General features: G+C 36.1%; 1 protein-coding gene across 3 annotated transcripts in view; it reads right to left on the bottom strand.

Annotated features, from left to right (window-relative positions):
- Window positions 1-20,308, bottom strand: part of LOC136025220 (lysine-specific demethylase phf2-like) — a 77,832-nt gene that overhangs the window by 34,158 nt on the left and 23,366 nt on the right. For all 3 annotated transcript variants that reach the window (XM_065701038.1, XM_065701039.1, XM_065701040.1), the window contains exons 4-5: window positions 14,382-14,542; window positions 10,620-10,764 (exon numbers count right to left, since the gene is read on the bottom strand). In XM_065701038.1, the coding sequence (XP_065557110.1) occupies window positions 10,620-10,764; window positions 14,382-14,542 (306 nt within the window). The remainder of the gene's footprint in view (window positions 1-10,619; window positions 10,765-14,381; window positions 14,543-20,308) is intronic.

Raw genomic sequence — 20,308 nt, 5'->3', positions numbered from 1 at the left:
TAAAAAAAATCTTAGTCTTCAGCACAGCTACTTAGACTCCAGTTGTGCAAACGTTTTTCAAAAGCAAAAAAAGCTATCGTCGCGACATAGCGTCAAAACCAGACACTCTCGCAGTTGGAAATTGGATTCCGAAGAGAAGTAGCAGATTTCTGTTTTCACTCCCGGAATAGAGCCAAAATCTTTCCACGCTGATTGGCTGTGGGAGCGCCGGAGGTTAACCCCTAGTCTAAAGATGTGTCTTGAAATCCTTCTATGGGCAAGATACGACTCCGCGCAACTGGTGTCCATATAGGCTGTGGTCTTCAGAGGTAATAAAAGCGGGGATAATGAGTAATAAAAGGGAAAAGTTTTGGGCAAATAAAAGATATATCAATAAAGCGAGATTTTTTTTGTAAAAAGCAAATGGAAAAGCTCGCCCATCGTCCCAATTTTGACGGGGAGTGAGGGTGAGTACAGCTAGATTTTAAATTCACTTTCCAAAAAAAAGCAACCAATGTAAGCAGGAAATGTGTTCAAAAGCAGTAAAAAGCAAAAGAATGTTGCATAAACATTGTAATAAAATACAAGATCTCTGAAGTCCTTTTCCAATCATAGTCTTCGGCTTTGAATTCAAAGCCGACAACATTAACGGAAAATCGAAAGCACCCGTATTAAAATCGCAGAAATTTTTTGATACTTTTAAAAGGAAATACACAAGAAGAAAGTAATAAACAAATTAATGTTGTAAATACGTTTCAAAAAACGATAAAAAAAACTCTTAAGTTTTATTGGATCGCCACAGCTAGTCTGGATTTCCATGGATGAGGGCTATAAGTTAAAAGGGAGTAAAATATCTTTGCCATGTAGCAGCCATAAATTTTTAATGAATAGTAAACAACTAAGCCGTTAGACAACTGATATATTTTTACCTAAAATGCCTCAATAACGGTTCTGTCCTAGGAACATTGGAATGAAGGGGTCTAGGTACTCGCTTGATCGTGGCCAACATTCCTATTAGAAATTGAATGGGCTACTACAAGAGAATAATACTAATGATAATAATTTTAGTCAGTGAACTTAGAAGCCTGCCATTAGCATCAACAGCGCTTTGCGTTGGGTGCAGGGTTGCCATTCGGTGAAAAAAATCACTAGATTCTTGGACAAAAATACGAAATTAGTACATAAACCACTATACTATTGACTAGAAATCACTAGAAACAACTAGAATTATAATACTATTTATCAATGTAATTGATAATTGTTTTTTTTCTTTACCATATTCTATACAGACGCACCTGCAAGAAGGGGTTAAAATTAGCCCCTCCCCTAGATGTGAAAAACTACCTATAGATTGATGTTTTGGTTTTCCTCAAGCGAAAATTACCCTTGAAATTTTGAAAAATCCCTTTACGCATCTTTAATCAGAGAAAAGAACAAAATCTTTGCATCCTCCATGTATGTTCCCGAATTGGTATCCTTAGCTTATACCCCGATCACTCAAAATCGGTTATGCGTGATCTAATCGAAATATTTGTTTTTCATTTTAATTTCTTTCCTTGTCGATTCAAAGCCCCAGTTTTTTTTTTTTTCCAAAAAATATTACTCTAGCTGAGCTAGTGTAATTCCTGGGACACCAGCGACAATTTTGAAAATGAGCTTTTTATATTTTCATAGAAAAATTTGTCTTACGCTTTACTAATTTAGATATGTATCGGTCTTATTGCTTCTTAAATAAAAAAAAAGAAATATTCGTTAATTATACGGAACACACCTGAGAGATGAAGTTTAACCCTAATGAACCCTAATGAAATATACTAAAATATGATAAAAATATAATACTTTATATATAATAAAATAATTTGGCTATATATTTTCACATTAGGAGTGTATGTGAGGGTAAAGTAATCTAACCTAACCTTGCCCCCACCCCCGTAATGTGCAATTATATAGCCCAAATTATACAAGTCCAATGTCACCTGTTATTTGTCTTTGTGGCTACGAAACCGGTTTTCATAGATTGTATATTATCCTTAGCAAATTATACTTAGCATACTTTGATCCCCAGACCTATCCCAAGGGGATGCAGGGGTCATGTTAAACCCAAAGATATAGTTTTGGAACCTTTGAACTATCCTAGAAAAAAGGATCTCAAACTTTTGATTGAACAATTTAGGAGGGGGAGAGACGTGGGAATGGGGCTAATGGCCATTCAATATTTTGGTCAAATAAAAGGGACAATAGAAATTTTAATTTTCGTTCAAATGAGCCTTCTCCCGCTGTTCTAGGACCGTTGGTTCGATACAATCATCTCTAAAAAAAACTAAACGTACCCGTGGTTTTTCGGCAAAAAAATTACATTTTTGCATATATAAAAACTTCAAGAATAGGACGTTATCTGCGCTTGTTAGGTGTTTCAGTTACAAATAAGAGAATTGTTGGAGTTTCGATTAGATCTTAGAAGTAAAGATTAAAACTATTGGACGATTCCCAGGGTGGACACGCCTCTCACTCCCAACCAACTTCAATCATCAAACTACAACTGATTTAATCTATTAAGTTATAATAAAAATATTATAAGAATCACTACGTCCTATTTTCGTTTTCAATGATATCTTTTTCTTTTATACTAAAAAAATTATATTTAATGTGTATCAACCTACTTGTTTTTCAATTAAATACAAAAATAAGTCTTTTCAGCTGAAAGTAAGGAACAGTATTAAAACTTAAAACGAAGAGAAATGATTACGTATATAAGGGGGTTGACAACTTTCAGTACCTTGCTCTTTACGCTGAAGTTTGACTTTTGTTCCAATTATTTCAGAATGACTCCTGATACACAATGATCGTTTAATTAGAACAGTAAGTTTTTACAAATTCAAAACCCACCTTAGCGTAAAGATTGAGGTACTGAGGAGGGATCAACCCCTCATATACGTAATAATTTCCGTTCGTTTTAAGTTTTAATGTTGCTCCTTAATTTCAGCTCAAAATTTTTTATTTATTCAATTTCTGGTAGTTTTTATTTAACGCTGGGAAATCTAGCTTTCCCTCCCAAGGAAAATTCCTTCCCCACGAAAACTCCTCGTTGGAAAGAGATCCTCCCACGTAAGACCCCCCCCCCCCTGGATAGCCAATACAATATGTAGGCAACGGGCAACGCTTAAAAAGGGTCTAAAGCTTTAAGAGGGTCTCACTTAAAAAGGGCACTACAACTTTTGAAGACTCTACGATTTAATAAGTTCTAGACCCCCCTCCCTTATGTGGTGTCCTCTATAGTCCAATCTTAGCGTCTTCTTCGTGGTGCCAGTCTGCCCCTGTTGTTACTCTTCAAACTACATAATACATCTAAAATAATTCACTGCTCTTACTCTTTCCAACCACATAAAGCATCTAAATTAATTCATTAATGGCCTTATAAAAAAGTATGTTGATCAATTTCAGAACGATTTGTAACGACTAAAAACGATAATATTAGACGTGGCTGAGGCCTCGTCAAATAAAATAACGAACAATTACCGAACAATGGAGAGAGAGGGAGAGGCAGGGAGAAAGAGGGAGAGAGAGAGGAAGAGTTTGCTAACTAGTCAAATAGATTAAGAGCCACCCCCCCCCCTATCCATTTGTGACGCGTATGCCTTTGTATATTATTGCTTTTACACGGTCTTTCTTGTTCCATATACGGTATTCGGATATTACCTTTTAGATGTAATTTCAACGGTATAATCAAAAGACTTGGATATAATCAAAGTAATTCAGTAATGGCCTAACAAAAAAAATTATGTTGATCAATTTCAGAATCATTTGTTACTAAAAACAACAATATTAGAAGCGACTGAGGCCTAATCAAATGACAACAATTTTTCTTTTTTACAAATAAAATAACGACCAGCACTGCCCCCTTCCCCCACACAAAAAAATGCTCTAGATCCTCCTTCACCATCAGTTGGCATACGAAAGGCCAGGAACTTAGTTTCTTTAGTTTCTTCACACCCATTACCCCTCTCCCACTCTCCCTGGTTACCGTTTGCCCTCTTGAACTGCTTCAAGCATGAACATTTTTTTATTCATTTAGTAGGATGATTCTGTAGTTTCTTATGCTACATACCTCGCTATCCATGCATTACACGTTGCATACCAAGCAATTTACAATAATTTACCCTTGAATCAGATTTTCTTTTCTTCTTCTTTTTTTTTTAGTTCCTTCCAACATAGACTGCTTATGAAAAGCGAGTTTGCTCCCACCTTCTACCCCGGGATTGTTTTTTTTTATTTACGCCATAGTTACCTCCATTGTTTTAATTAAATAAAATGACCCTACGTGCCCTAGGCGGGTGAGGGGGCACCTGCTCAGCCCCCCTGGTTATCCTGACATGGACTTCATTTTATTTTATGTTTTTACACCCCTTTGGTATACCTTGCCCCTCAATCCAAACAAAACAGAATCCCCCCTCCCAGTTGATAATTGCTTCTGTGGACAATTTCACCAGGAAGAATTTTTCTCACGGATAATCCCCCTCCCAAGGAAAATATCCTCCATCTTCCTTTACATTTTCAAACCCAGCTGAAAATCAGTCAAACTCTCAACAGCCAAACTCAGATTAAAGATGTTTTAACCCGTTCTAGCCTCGGGTATGTCTCCAGCCAGGGGGTGTCAAGTGGGATTACGTAAAATGGCAGCAACAAAAAAAAATTGATTTGTTCCATAAATATAAAATCAGCCTAACAATTCGGATTAGAAAGTTGAAAAGTTTGGAATACAGAACATTGAAGTAGAGATACAATGTGAATTCATTTTTGACTTTGTCGCTTTCATTCACGATCTGCAAGATACCAAAATGTAAAAACACAAAAATAAACGTGGAGGAATAAATTTAAAAAATCTTGAATTTTCAATCCGGCCTATTGATTTTAACGTTTTTTTCCGATTTATAGCACTTCTGATTTTTTCAAATGTTCGATTTTTTTACGCTCCAGACCTTTTTCAAAAAAAGTTACCAGGTTTCACATTAGATTTTTTGTTTCTTCTATTTCCTGGGAATTAAAACGGAAAAAATAATCCGGCCAAATTTTAGATCCTTTTACAAAGATCGCTTGTGCAAAAAATTAATTTTATTAAGATGTCGGGTCAGAGAGCAAGATCTGTTTTCATAGCATAGGAAAATTAACATTGCAATGAATTTACCGACTTTCGCCTTAAAGAATTGTGAGAAAAGTCAAACCTTAGCCTAAAGAGGGAGGGTTAAGAAAGGGGCAACCCCTCCCATATACGGAATAAGTTCTGTTCGTTTTAAGTTTTAATGCTGCTCCTTACTTCAGTTCAATTCGTCTTATCTAGTTTCTGATCATTTTTCAAATCATGCCAGGAAATCCCCTGTCCCCCCCCCGTATAAAATTTTTCCTGGAAAATTCTCCCACGAAACTTGTTGCCCACCAATCGTTTTAGTCACCTGAAAAGGGCGTTAGAACTTTTAATTTCAGCTCAAGTGAGCCCTATTCTGATCTTTTATGAACATTGGCAAGTTCGCCACTGGAAAAAAAAACACATCCGTGATCTCTCTAATGGCAAAAAAAAATCTTCATTTTTGTAGATAGGAGCTGGAAACCTCTACAGTGATGTTATTTGATATGTTCAGTTAAACTGAGATAGAAGCCCGCAATCACCTGGATTGACCAAAAGTTACACCAGTTGATGTTTGCTTTTGCTTGGATTAACAAGCAAAAGCAAAAAACTCCATAATCCGTTGGATTGAATTGAATAAACTAAATATAGAGTGACAGTGATGATATAGTAATCGGATTGCTGAACAGTTTAGTGGATGACGAGGATAACGACTGTAATCGTGAGAAGCGTGGAAAGCAATATCACGTTCACTCATGGTGCAGAATAATTTCAAGCAACAGTGAGATTGACAGTAATCGAAGAACAAATCATGGCTTTCGAAACCCCGAGCTTTGAACTCGTGCTCGATACGGCTCTCGGAGCCTTAAAATTAGTTCCAGGAACGCAAGATCAAGCTCTCGGAGCCCACAAATAGGTTGTAAAGTCATTAGTACTAGCTCTGGGAGCCCCATAAAATCCATGACAAAAGATATGACAGAAAGCGGAAAGTTTTTCCGGAAAAGCACAGAGGCAAAAGATGAAAAGAAAGCAAGTCAATTGCAGCTCTATTTAAAAAGATTTCTGAAGAATGTTCTGGTAACAAGGAGGGTCCCAATATCCATAAAAAACCTGCAAATAGTCACAAAAAGAGCTTTCTCTGAGCCTCTAGAAATAGAGAAGCTAAATATTTATGTGAGCGCCACCCTAGGCCCACCAATACCGATAAAATTGTTGTTCCAAAGGTGAATAGTGAAACTTAGGCTATTCTCTCATCACGGGCTAAACTGAGGGATGTTAAAGAACTTCAAGTAGAGCGATGTATTGTCGGCTTAACCTTTTGTGTTTTATAGGCAGCAAATGCGATTCTTGAGCTTGAAAATTTTGATTCCAAAGGAAAGGTTGCAAAATCTAACAGATGCAGTTCACATACTTGGCCTCGCCAATTATGATCTCAGTCCAAAAAGACGTCATGCGCTAAAACTCGTAGTGAGCCCAGGTCCCATGGAATAGCATCAGCTTTATGCGCCCCTGAAGTCAAAGTGACAGAGTTTCTTTTTGGCAAGGATGTTGCCAAAACAACGTCCAAAGCAAAATCCGTGGCGGATTTCGCAAAATCATTTACAAGACCAGAAACGTGCAAGATGGGGGGGATTATTGCCACTGAAAAAACAGGGCTCCCCATCGAAACTGTCACATTCACTGGTATGTACTATTCAACATACCCTGTCCTTAATTTTTATGTTTTTGTTGTAAATTTGAACAGCCAGTCACAACATTTGGCTGATAACTTAAGAGAGAGGAGAATTAGTAGGTTTGTCTAAAAATGGCAGTTAATAACCAGTGATTTGAATATTTTAGCTTCAGGCAATAAGATCGAATTTGAGAAAATACCAATCACTCGGAAAAGTTAGTTTTTATTTTAAGTCAACAAACAGAATTTCTGGGTTTTCTGCTAGATTCGCAGTCAATGTGTATTTCCCTGCCGGAAAGAAAAATTCAAAAAGTTCGTGATTTGGTTTCAAAGCTTCTTAGTCAAGAATTAATAACAATTCAAGGATTACCCAAAATTTTAGGCGTTGTTGTTTAAACTTTCCCAACATTGGAATTACGACCTAGTTTTTACCGGCAAGAAGAATCGTTGAAAGCTCAAGCACTAAAACATGCGCGGGGCGATTTTGAGGCTAAACTCACTATAACATCCGATGTAATTTCAGAACTGCCATGGTGGTTGGATACTACCAATCATGCTTCTAAAATAATTGAGCCTAGATTAGTTGACAACTATATGTGCAGTGATGCATCGAAACTTGGCTGGGCACTTGTGGATGAATATTCCATTAGAATGGCCATATGTGATTGTTCCTCAGAAGAAAAGGGACTTGACATCGATATTTTAGAAAAAAAGTATTTTCAGATTCAACCATTTGTTTCTTAGAAGCCAGATCCAGAATATTTTTGTAGGAGTTGGAAGCCTCATTTCTTTTATGCATTTCCCCCATTTAGTTTTCTTCTGAAGAACCTTTAGAAGCTAGAAACAGACCAGGCAACTGGTATCTTGATCTTTCCAAACTGACCCAGACAAGTCTGGTCTCCCTTACTACAAAAGCTTTTAGTATGAAGTCTCATACTTCTAAACGGCTTGTGTTACTCCGGCAAAGATTTTACTGCCAAGTATGTTCTCCTTCCACAGTCGATATTACCAAGGATGGATGGCGGGATTTGACTTAGCCAGTATAGGGTTTACATTGAAAAATGGATCGACTTTTCCGAAACAAATGCAATCAAGCCCTTGAAGGCAAATCTATCGAAGACCTTGACCTTTCTTGCGGAACTTTTTCATTCGGGTATTGGGTAAAGAGCTATTAATACTGCAAGGAGTGCTTTATCGGCAATTTTACCAAGCCTTCAGTTAGGCAGTAATCAAATCACCTAGAAGTTTATAAGAAGTGCCGTTACTAGAAGGCCTAGTCTTTCCAAGCTTCCCAGTACTTGGGACGTAAAACACGTATTCGATCTCTTTAGATTAGCAGCTTGGGATATCGAAAGTAGTCAGCTAAAGCCACTAACACAAAAATTTGTAGTGTTATTGATCTTATCAGCTTGTGAAAGAGTTCAATTATTGGCTAGTTGGCGCTTAGTAATATGATACATAACAATGACTAGAAGTTTTAATTTTCAAATCAATGTGTTGTTAAAAACAACAAAACCGGGCAACCAAAAATCAGTGGTTAAAATCCGGTCTTTTCAAGAGCCTTCCCTGTGTCCGTTGTCGCATGTAGCTAGGTATATTAGAGTGACGTCACATCTGAATAGAGAGGACGCGGTTTTTCTTACATATCGTAAGCTTCATACTGCTGCGTCCGAGTCATCTATTTCTAAATGGATCAAAGAAGTGTTATTTCTTACAAGCACAGATCACAGTGTTTATGGTGCCCATAGCACCAAGTCTGCCTCAACGTCACACCTTAAAGCAACAGGGGTTGAAAAGGATCAAATCGTAAGATATTAGGCTGGAAAAATGTCAAAACGTTTGCAAGGTTCTGCGATAAATTGATAGACAGTGGAGAACGGTTACCTTTTTTTTTAATTAGTCATTGTATATTGTTATATTTGAAATATCTTATTATAACTGAATTTTCATACAATAGCCTCTTTTTACGATTAGGGCGATTACTGATTACTAGTACTGGTTTAGCTCATAATAAGCATTAAAATCTCAGTTAAACTCGAAGCTATGGCACTCCGCTTGCAAAAGAATTAATAAAATCCAAGAAAACTTACGAAGTTCGAAGTTTGCTTGTTATTCTACTCCAAAGAAGGAGCACCAGCGTAGCTGAGAGTTCAACTGTCCTCCCAATTGCCCTTCTTGTTGAACTCTCAGCGCTTCATCATGAGTTTAACCACCGCATACGACAAAGACTTTAAAATACTGGTGCTACTTTTGGTCATCTAGGCGATCAATACGCTAATCTCAGTTGAACTCTTAGCTACGCTGGCGCTCCTTCGGAGTGGAATTACAATCAAAGTTTAAACTTGGCAGGTTTTATTTAATTCATCAATCAAATTTTTTTTTGCAGTTTCGGCTACTATTGGGCTGAGTCACTCCTTACTTATGGTTTCTTACCACGAACAGTTTGATAGCGTAACTAAGCTTGAAGCATCTAACTATTGAAGTTAACCTTTGTATCCGCATATTACTTGCACTTTCACATCTACATAATTGATATTTATGATCATTTACAAACAAGGATAACTAAATTATTTTTCTTCTAAAAAGTTAATAATATTACAACATGAGAGACATTTACAATCGACTAATATGATATTTGTACCAGAAGCTGGATAAATCACAAAAATCCCAAATCCCAAATTACTTTACAAAAAAGAATCTTGTAAAATGTCCTACTTGAATACGAACGACTAAAAAACTTGAGGATGAGACCCGTAAATCCATGCCCCCTTCAATCTCCATTCCCCTCTTCATTTCCAAATTTAAAACGCATACATGCTGTATCACTTTTGACTTAAAAAGTTAGGAGTTCTTTGATCATTGTTGCATACCATCCATCATAGACCCCTGTTGTCATCAGTATCAAAGCTCCATCTTCGATAGCCTTTATTAAACAAAACCTTCTGTTTCGATCTTCTGTTGTACAAGTTCCGTTTCTGAGCCGCCTTTGGTAAATGCACAAATTTCGTATTCGTTCCCTGTCTGGTCAATCTCAACTTCAAGCCACTTTGGCAAGTAGTGCATGGGATCCTCCTTCAGATACACTTAGTCAACAGGAAGTACGCTGTGTCTTCAATTTCTTTTGGTCAGCAGTGAGTTTTATCCCCGACCCTCTTTGGTCAACACTACTTCCACTCTAACTTCAACTCCCTTTGGTGGGGACTGAAGTACGGTTTGGGTTGAGTCCTACATAAAAAAAAAACCATGTACACGTTTTGAAAAGCTTTGTTTCCATCACAGTTCGTATTTAAAGGTCTCTAAGCCTGGTAATTCCAAATGTTGGGTTACCCTTTCTGTCCAAAAGTTCAAAGTCAAAGTATACTAAGTAAAAATTCCTAAAAACCTTTCATTTCCCATATACTGGTATTAAAGAATTTCTTAGATTGATCATTCCAAATATGAGGTTTATATGGCACTATAGAAGCAAAAACCCAAAATACATTAAGCAAATATTTCACAAATAAAGTTTTAAATATGACTAAGTCAGAACTCGTATCAATTTTGATAGGCTAAAAAATTGAACAACAAAATCAATTTCCACACATTTTACAATTTAATAAATTATTAAATCAAAAGTTCAATGTAGCAGTATTCAATCATTAGGGAGATCTCACAACACAAAAGAAAATGATTGCGGCCCATACATGAGCAAAATCAAAACAATCTTTTTGGCTATTGGAGTTGCAGGTATGTCAAGTTTCATAAATGATAAATGATTCTTTTAATACCACTGACTAGGTCACAGTATAGTTGCCTCAGGATTATGAATATAATTTGAAAATTAAATATTTATGGGAGAAAAAAACTTACGGAGTGTCGCTGAACTCCAAACTGATGACATTGAGAACTTTTGTCTGATTTTTTATTCCTTTAAAGTATGCCATAAAATCTCCTAAAGTCATTGTGAAATCTTCTTGGCGTCCAACGTTTATGACATCAATTACTCTCTCTTTTCCTAGAAACAAATCTAAAAGAAAGCACTTGGATCGTCAGTGAGAGGAACAAAAACAGTCAGATGAGGAAATAGCAGGAGCGAAAAACTTATTGGAAAAACCTATTTTTATAGGGTGCCCCCCTCCTTGACCTGTTCCTCTCAAGCAGGTAAGCATATAAAATTAAAATTTAATTTTCAGCTTGGAACATTACTGCATTAAGAGGAGAACTGTAATAAGATCGCTCAAAATTAAGGGAGTTTAGGTAGTAAGGCTCTTGCATCCATAATATCAGAAGAACCTCTTACTGAAAGTTGAAAATTTCATGATCAATAATACACTTTTCAGGTTTCAGCCAAAAATAGTTATTTTGGCCCTATTTGGGCCAAAATAGTTATTTTACTTCACATAATGTTAAAAACACCCATATCTGGTAAGCGACCATCTTTATTACTTAAAAACGGAAGACCTTCAATTCCTATTAATATGACCACTGGTTTGATTCAATGAGCGTAAAAAAAAAAAAATTACATATACATAAACACGTCTCTTTGACCATCCATCATGGAAGAAAAAAAAATTAAAATTTTTCAGTTTTTTTTATAGGAATTCGAAACTTTGTTACAGAGTTCCCTTAAATGTTGAATTTGATAATGTTGCTTAAATTAAGATCGCACCCCCGTTTTAGGATGTCTTCCCCCTTATTCTAAAACAATACAAGTTTTCTCAGGCTCATAGTTTTGTTGACCATATTTAGAATCAAACAGTTCGTGGTAACGAACTGTAGTAAGGAGCGACCCGGCTCAATAGTAACCAAAACTCTAAAAAATAGAATTTTGATACCAATACATACATCAAAAGGATCACATTTTAATGCTGATTTTAAATATATAAGTTTCATCAAGTTTAGTCTTACCCATCAAAAGTTATGAGCCTGAGAAAATTTGCGTTATTTTAGAAAATAGGGGGAAACGCCCCCTAGAAGTCATCACACCATCAGATTCAGCGTATCAGAGAACCCTACTGTAGAAGTTTCAAGCTCCTATCTACAAAAATGTGGAATTTTGTATTTTTTGCCAGAAGGCAGATCACGGATGCGTGTTTATTTGTTTTTTTTTTTTTTTCCCAGGGGTGATCGTATCGACCCAGTTGTCCTAGAATGTTGCAAGAGGGCTCATTCTAACGGAAATGAAAAGTTCTAGTGCCCTTTTTAAGTGACCGAAAAAATTAGAGGGCACCTAGGCCCCCTCCCACGCTAATTATTTTTACCAAAGTCAACAGATCAAAATTCTGAGATAGCCATTTTATTCAGCGTAGTCGAAAAACCTTATAACTATGTCTTTGGGGACGAATTACTCCCCCACAGTCCCCGTGGGAGGGGCAACAAGTTACAAACTTTGACCAGTGCTTACATATAGTAATGGTTATTGGGAAGTGTACAGGCGTTTTCAGGAGGATTTTTTTGGTTGGGGGAGGGATTGAGAAGAGGGGGATATGCTGGGGGAACTTTCCATCGATAGTTTGTTATGGGGGAAGAAAATCTCCATGAAAGGAGCGCAGGATTTACTAGCATTATTTAAAAAAAAAAAATGAAAAAATAAATATGAAAAAGTTCTTTCAGCTGGATGTAAGGAGCAGCATTAAAACTTAAAACGGAAACAGAAATTATTACCCATTTGAGGGGCTCACCTCCTCCTAATACCTCGCTCTTTACGCTAAAGTATTTGTAGTAATTTCAACTATTTATTCTACGGCTTTTGCGATTCTGGGGTCATTCTTAATGAATTGGGACAAAATTTAAGCTTTAGTGTAAAGAGCGAGGATCTGACAAGGGGGGAACCCCCTCATATATGTAATAAAAATATGAGAATACAAAAGTTCTTTACGTAAGCTAATTTATAAGTTACGTAAATCTTTTACTAATAAAAATATTCGTAAAAAATTAAAATTTCTAGTTGCCTTTTTAATCAACCAAAAAATCGGAGGGCAACTAGGCTTCCTCCCCCGCTCTTTTTTTCTCAAAATCATTCGATCAAAATTATGAGAAAGCCATTTAGCCAAAAAAAAATGCAAATTTTGTTTTAATTATTCCTCTGCGGAGAGCCAAAATCAAAACATGCATTGATTCAAAAACGTCCAGAAATTAAATAAAAAAAAACAAGTTTTTTTAACTGAAAGTAAGGAGCGACATTAAAACTTAAAACGACCAGAAATTACTTCGTATATGAAAGAGGCTGCTTCCTCATCAACGCCCCGCTCTTTACGCTAAAGTTTTTTACTGTTTTAAAAAGAAGAATTGAGAGAAAGAGTCAAACTTTAGCGTAAAGAGCGGGGCGTTGATGAGGAAGCAGCCTCTTTCATATACGAAGTAATTTCTGGTCGTTTTAAGTTTTAATGTCGCTCCTTACTTTCAGTTAAAAAAACTTGTTTTTTTTATTTAATCAACATGAAGAACCAGTTCTTTTCATGTATACGTTATTACTAACACTCACTTGTTTAGCTTTTTGGCTACTATTAGCACAGTCAATCGAGCATATGTCCATGACCTCTTCCATAAAAATGCAAAACTTCCTGCTTTTCTAGATAGCACCCGAGAACGTCTATTTTAGGGTTCTCAGACATTTTCAACTTCATGGGGTAATTTGTATCAAAATTACACCCCTTTGTAGAAGCATTTATCTCCCCCTATTTTTTTTTCCTTAGTAATTTTTTATGGGTAAATCTACAATTAATGAACCAATTCTTTTCAACCAAGTCGTATACGAACAGAATTGGTCATACCAAACTTTTAGCTATGCCTCTATTTTGGAATATTTTTTCTTCCGAGCCAAATAAAAGACTACTGTATTCAGATTTTTATAAATAAGCAAAATTTGTGCTTAATTTACAACCGTGGAGGAAGAATTATAGGTATAGGGCCGGTTTGGTATTATCAACTCCATTGCAGCTCTCATTAAGCGTCAGACAGAATTCTTTAAGTCAGTCGAGACCAGTAACCTTGTCATTGCGATTCATCCTTAAGTAAATGTATGTATGTATATATAGTATCTAAGTTTCCGTTCTTTTATTTGTTTCTATTTACTTCATTTATTTACTCCACTTGTGGTATTGTACCGTTTTTCGAATAGGCAATAAATTATCTCTCTATCCATCTATACATTACTATCAAGATTCCTTTGTTTAACTTTTTGACTACTATTAGCACGAGTCACTTGAACAAACGACCATTCTTCTCCAGAAAAATAAAAAATTCACTATTTTTGTACATGAAAACTTATGATTTAGGGTTCCCAGGCATTTTTAACTTTACGGTGTAATGCTTATTAATATTGAAACCCTCTGTGAGGGTATTTGACCCCATTTCCTACTACCCAGCGTGTTTTTATGCTGTAACTTTTCATGGTTAAATCTACAATTGATGTAAATAGCAGATTTAAAATCAGCATAAAAAGCAGATACTTTTGAGGTAGATGTTGTAATCAGAGTTTATTTTTTCACAGTTTCGATTGATATTGGCAAGGGTGAATCTTTACTTACTGTTCATTCTTACGAACTGTCTAATATAAAAAAGAAACAGAGGAAGATATAAAGAGAAAAAAAATCCACGTTTAGACATCAAACAACAACAAAAAAAACTTACCAATTCCAGCGGTAATACTATCTAAGCTGTAAGTGTTTGGTGGCACAATCAGACCAAGTCCGTCGCTTTTATTAACTAAAATTGGTTTATGAAATCCATTGATAAGGAAATAGTCTTTTGACAGAACTGAACCTTGAACACTAATGATGATAGGGGTAGCACTGCAAAAAATAAAAAAAAAATAACTTCCAAACACCACATGTTGGAGGAACGACGCCTGGAGTATTGCCATAACAGTCAAAAGATTTTCTAGCAGTAACCTTAAAAATTCAATAGAATGAACTTATTATAAAGATTACTGTGTTTTGTCTTTTTCATTCAGTTTTAATTCAGTTGTAAGAACTAATTTTATTTTTCGTACAATTTCAGTTTACGTGATATTTCACGAGTTGGACTTTCATGAAATGGTGCTATGCACCACCCACGAAGATCGTACTACATAGAAAATTTAGTTCCGAAATTGACACAAAAGAGGTTAAAGACGAAAGGATTCCACGTGAAAGGCAAATATAGTATGCTCTGATAAATAATTGTCAATACAGTCATTATGAAAATCCAAAATGTTATATTTGAACGTCAAATGTTCCCGATAATACGTTCATTAAAGGTAAGCAGATTTTTTCGCTCCTTGCTGTTTGTGTTTTATTACAGAGCAACATGCTAAAGTCCTTGTTTGAAACTAAAGAGGTTTCTTAATTTTGCGTATCTTTCTTGCAAAACGGTCCCATTTTATTTTCTTTATATCGTTTCAACTTTAATAAAAGAAAATTAACTTCGAATGCTTTGAAGTTCCCTGAAAAAAGGACCATTATTAAAACTTAAAAGCAACGTTCAAAGTATTACTTTCACCAAGCCACATGGGCTTCTAGAACACCCAGGGACATCGAAAAGGAGGCTCTGATATTTTCAGCATTCTACTGCCAAGAGAATGTTTTCCCACCCACGTTGCAAGTTTTAACGAGGGCAGAAATTTAACTATCATATGCGACACAATGTGCTCTTGGCATGACCTATCCCCCTCAATGTAGAACTGAAAATGTTGCTACTGAAAACCGGGGTTTTCAAGCCCCCTCCCCCCGTATTCATTCATAACGCCCAACCTAGGTATTACCATTGGAAATCCGTGGATATTTTGTAATAAGAGGCTGATTGGTCAATTTCTGGGTCTCAACATTTAGAACTCGATCTGTCCAGCGAGTACTCGTGATTCATCTGATATTTTTGTTTTCAAAAGCTAAAATTTAGCGCTCTTGATTTTGATTTATAAGCAAGATTTGGCTGCAGTTCAGGACCAACAGAACATTACTGCTAAGAGTTTAAGCTTGACATGATGATTGAAGATGTTTAATCACCAGATTCTTTTCGTCATTTTGCACCCTCCTCTTGCTTGGCCTATATATGACACTACTTATTTTAGTCAAGATTCCATATTTTCGACGATTTGCCCTATCTATTTGAATTCGACCATCAATTCCATATCACTGCACTTCGTCTGCTGTTGTTAGTTTCATGTTGCAATATATTTAGTTTTGTTAGGATTGAGTTTAACTTAATACGCCACACCCTCATATTGACTTCGTCAAGGGAATGTTGGAGGAATTCCTTGCAGTCTCAAAGATAGCAATATCATTAGTAAAGTCGATAAAATATTAATTTTATCATCGTTCAGGTTGATATTTTGAGCGACTGTATTTCTTAATATACAGTCTACTATAATGATTAAGAGCAAAGGCGACAGGACATATCCTAGCTTAATTGCTAAGAAAATTCTGCAGTATTGCATTGGACCCCAGATGAATCGATAAAAGATACTTTGCTCATATTGATAACGACTTCTATTTTCAAAATATTTGATGGGATACAACTCTTCGAAAATTCAAAAACAATTTGTTTCCGAAAAATTTCTCAGTGAAGAGATTAAAAGTCAAGGATTATGTTGTAGGGTTTGAATTATCATCCTCAGGTCTTTTTTGCACACTAAAAATTATGTCTGAAGCCATTATGTCTGCATCTGAGTTAGTCACCAATCCCCAAATGGGTGCGTTTTGGAATAATGTAAAAAAAAGCAGCTTCCTTGGTAAGTACAGTTACTCCTTGCCAATCGTCAGGCACTGATCCATCACCTTTTTTGAACGGTCAAACCATTCATTCTATGTCCAGTTTATTTGGACCTTTTCCGAGCACCACGCATTTGCAAAGAGATCAGCCTGTTAGAACACTTGATTGTTTTAGCAGTAATCCCATCTTCATCATAATACCTCAGATTTTCTTTTAGTCCTTTGGATACTTCAAGAACCTATTCGGCTCTATTTGGCATCTGGCTATCGATCTAAAAAAAAGGCATCCCAGTGGGTATCCAAACTCATCTACCAATGGAAAATGTTTAAGGACATTTTCGAAGTGTTGTGTCCATACCTCCTTGACTTTTCAGGATTTAGTACTAGACATCCAGAGTCGTCTTCTGGCTGTCCGTCAGAAATATAGTTCTTATGGATTTAAAATATCGCACTGGCATGTTAATAAATTGAGAGGAAGTCAGGGAGTAGTCAATTCGGACTTGCCCCAGTTAAAAATAGGAACGGGTCCGCAATTAGTGATAAAGAAAGAGTGACAGATATATGGGCAGAACACTGAGAGAATGTGCTGAACTATGATACAGCAACAGGAAAAGATATAGAGGAGATGGAAAAAGTTTTGTGACACTTAGGATGTGAGGAAAGACTTATTTTGTGGGCAAGAATAATAGACAGTGCTAAAAGGATAAAAAAAAAATTAATAAGGCCCCATGTGCTGATAGTGTGGGAAAATGAGTAGTAAATTTGGTGGTTATGAAGTTAGAAATAAGTTTCTGAAAACTATGAATATGGTTTTTGAAAATGGGGAAGTATCTAGAGATTTTAAGTAAAATTCTAACTAGACCCCGGTATACAGAAGGTGATCAAAGTGAGAGAGGTAAATATAGAGGTATTAGCCTGGTATCTGTAAGTAGCAAATTACTTAGTATGATGATACAACTTAGACTTAGAAATTCTGTAGATAAAACTTTAAGAGAAGAAAACTGTGGTTTTAGGAAGGGAAGAAGATGAGTCGACCAAACTTTTATTCTTAGATTAATAATTGAAAAGTGCCTGCGTCATCAAATACCTTTAGGCCACAGTTTTATAGATTATGAGCAAGCGTTTGGTTCAGCTGATACAAGACCTCTTGCGAAGGTTTGATCCTTGTATAGTATACCAGACAAATATATTAAAATGATTAGTGCTATGTCCGAGAATAGCATTATTGAGATTAAGGTATGAAATGAGGTTAGCAGCTGGTTTCATATTAAATAAGGAGTTAAGCAGGATTACATTCTATTCCCATTTATATGTATCATTTTGATGGACTTCGTCTTTAGGAAAACAGAAAAGGCAATGTGAAAACACGGAATCGAACAGGGAAGTAAAATTCTCCTGTACTTAGATTATGCTGATAGATTAAGCACCCTAGACGGAAGGTATTAGCAAACCGAATGAGCTTTTAGAGGTTTTGCGAGTTCTGGGAGCGAGAATATGTTTGAAAATTAATGTTAGGAAGACGAAGTTACTAAAGCTAGGAATTAGTTAAGATGAAAACGTGATGCTGGGTAACAAGAAGATCAATCAAGTGGACAGCTTCACTTACCTAGGTCGTATTATTCGTAAAGATGGTGGGTGCAGTGAAGATGTTAAAAGTAAAATAGACAAGGGTCAGGGTGTTTTTCACACTTGAAAAAAAATCAGAAGAATATGAAGCCTGCGAACCAAGATTCGAATATTGGAAGCTACAGTGATGACAGTGGTGAATTATGGTTCTTAAGCAGGAGCGCTCCGAAAAACGGAGGAAGATTTGCTAAATATTTTTCAGAGAAATCACCTACAGATTGTTGTGGGTACCAGACTGAGCGACCATATCTCAAACAGTAGGCTGACGAAAAGTAAAGTTCAATGCCGCTTTCTAGGGCTGTAATGAGAGAAATGTTCAGACAGCTAGGGCATATTCTGCGGATCAAGAATGACAGATTGTCCTTTTAGGCCTTTTTTCCCCCCAAATGTTCTACGATTGTTATATTTTTCCCTGATTCACCCGTACATTTTGTATTGCTCGTCGATTTGGCTTGGTACTTTCCCTTCGATAGTTCATCCTATCCCTGTGATCCAGAATAATGCTGTCCGAGTATTTTGTGGTGTTGGGAATCAGGAGTCTTTGAGATCTATGTATAGTGATTTAAATATAATGCCTGCAGCTGGATTACGTGATTTTTATACGTTGATTTTTATATATAGGTATTACAGAGGTAGCCTTCCCGATTGTTTTACAGGAATATTTTGTGAGAGGTCTGATGTTCACCACCACAATACTCGGATACGAGGTAATACTGAGGTTCCTCGATTAGTTTCAAGTAGGTCTTCTTTTTCACTTATTTACAGAGCTTCAAAACTTTGGAATAAACTGAGTATAGATATGAAGGAAATAGGTAGCCTTGACCAGTTTAAGTCTGATTTACGTGTGGAGTTGCTCGGTAGGTATGCTTTTGAAACTGATTAACTAATATAAATTTTACATAGCTTATTCATTTGTAATATTTATGTATTTTTTTTTTGTTTTTTTGCTGTTGTCTTGGGGTCACGCAAGGGAGTGTATTGTTTATGTTTTTTTGTTTTTTGTTGATCTCGGTATATGGTCTCATTCTCCATAACTTCTTATTCTCCATATTGTCTCTTTTTTTCTTTGAATTTAGCACAGCCTCGCAAGCTTCGCTTATGTTGTGCTATTGATTAAGAAATGTTTTTTTCTAATAAAATTGTTACTACTACTACTACTACTACTACTAGGCCAACAGGGCTAACCGATAAGCAAGTCGTCCCTGGTTGGGGTGGGAGGATGTCATAAGGAAAGATTAAAGGCAAATTGGAGCTTCCTGGGGAGGGGGTATAAAGAGGGAAACGTTGAATAGATCACGATAGAAGAGGACCGTTTGTAACTGTGTTGGCCTCAGGCGGTTTGATACTGAAGTGAGTTATTAGTAGTAATAGTAATTTCATATCTAGTCCTATATAGGGTTCGTATGTTGCAAAATTTCTTCAGCTTCAGACGCTTTTCGGCCCCAATCCAGACATTTATCGAATCTGTCACTTTTCTTCCTCTTTTTGTCAATGTTGTAGCATTGTTGGCTCATGCTTGGGTTGTTGAGCTGATCAATAGTAGAGTTTGGGCTATTGAGTGTTGGCTCATGCTTTGGTTATTGAGTTAAGCAATAGTAGTTTTGGATATTGAATTCAAAACAGTATTTTAGAAGAATTTTTGACTAGAACTCGACAAAATACGCAAGCTCATTCAATGTACTCAAACACAAAAGCTATCACCATATACTTCAGCTTTTCTTCACCAGATGAAAACGGGTTTATTTTTCTACAGGTTCCAGCAATGCAGCTGGGTTGTACCAATTACTGTGTAAAAAAAAGAAAATGTTTTCACATTTGGAAATTGTGACACAATTATAGCATTTTCATTTTGCAAACAAAATTATGAGTACAAAACGCAAAGTTAGTGGTAACTGGTCACCATTAACAGTATGGTAGAGACAACTCTACTGAAAATAGCAATTAGTTCCAAGAGTACTTAGTCGTGATAAATTCGTTTTACACAAATGCTGATTAGGGCGTTGGATAATACTAGAGAAGAAATTTTCTCCTGAAGAAAATACTTTGTTCCCTTAACGCCATAATTACAACATTACAGCCACATTTATTTAACACAGCAGCAATAAAAATTATTTGGCATGTTTTCAAAAATCAAAACTACCCCCCAGTTATGATTTGGACCATTAATAAGACTTTCAGCTAATTTTTTTGCTTATTTTACATATACAATTCCATGTCCAGAGATATCAACAGAGAAAAAACATT

The sequence above is a fragment of the Artemia franciscana genome, chromosome 3, assembly GCF_032884065.1.
Source record: "Artemia franciscana chromosome 3, ASM3288406v1, whole genome shotgun sequence".
In the NCBI taxonomy this organism is placed as follows: domain Eukaryota; kingdom Metazoa; phylum Arthropoda; class Branchiopoda; order Anostraca; family Artemiidae; genus Artemia; species Artemia franciscana.
This window is presented reverse-complemented; position numbering and strand designations above follow the sequence as displayed.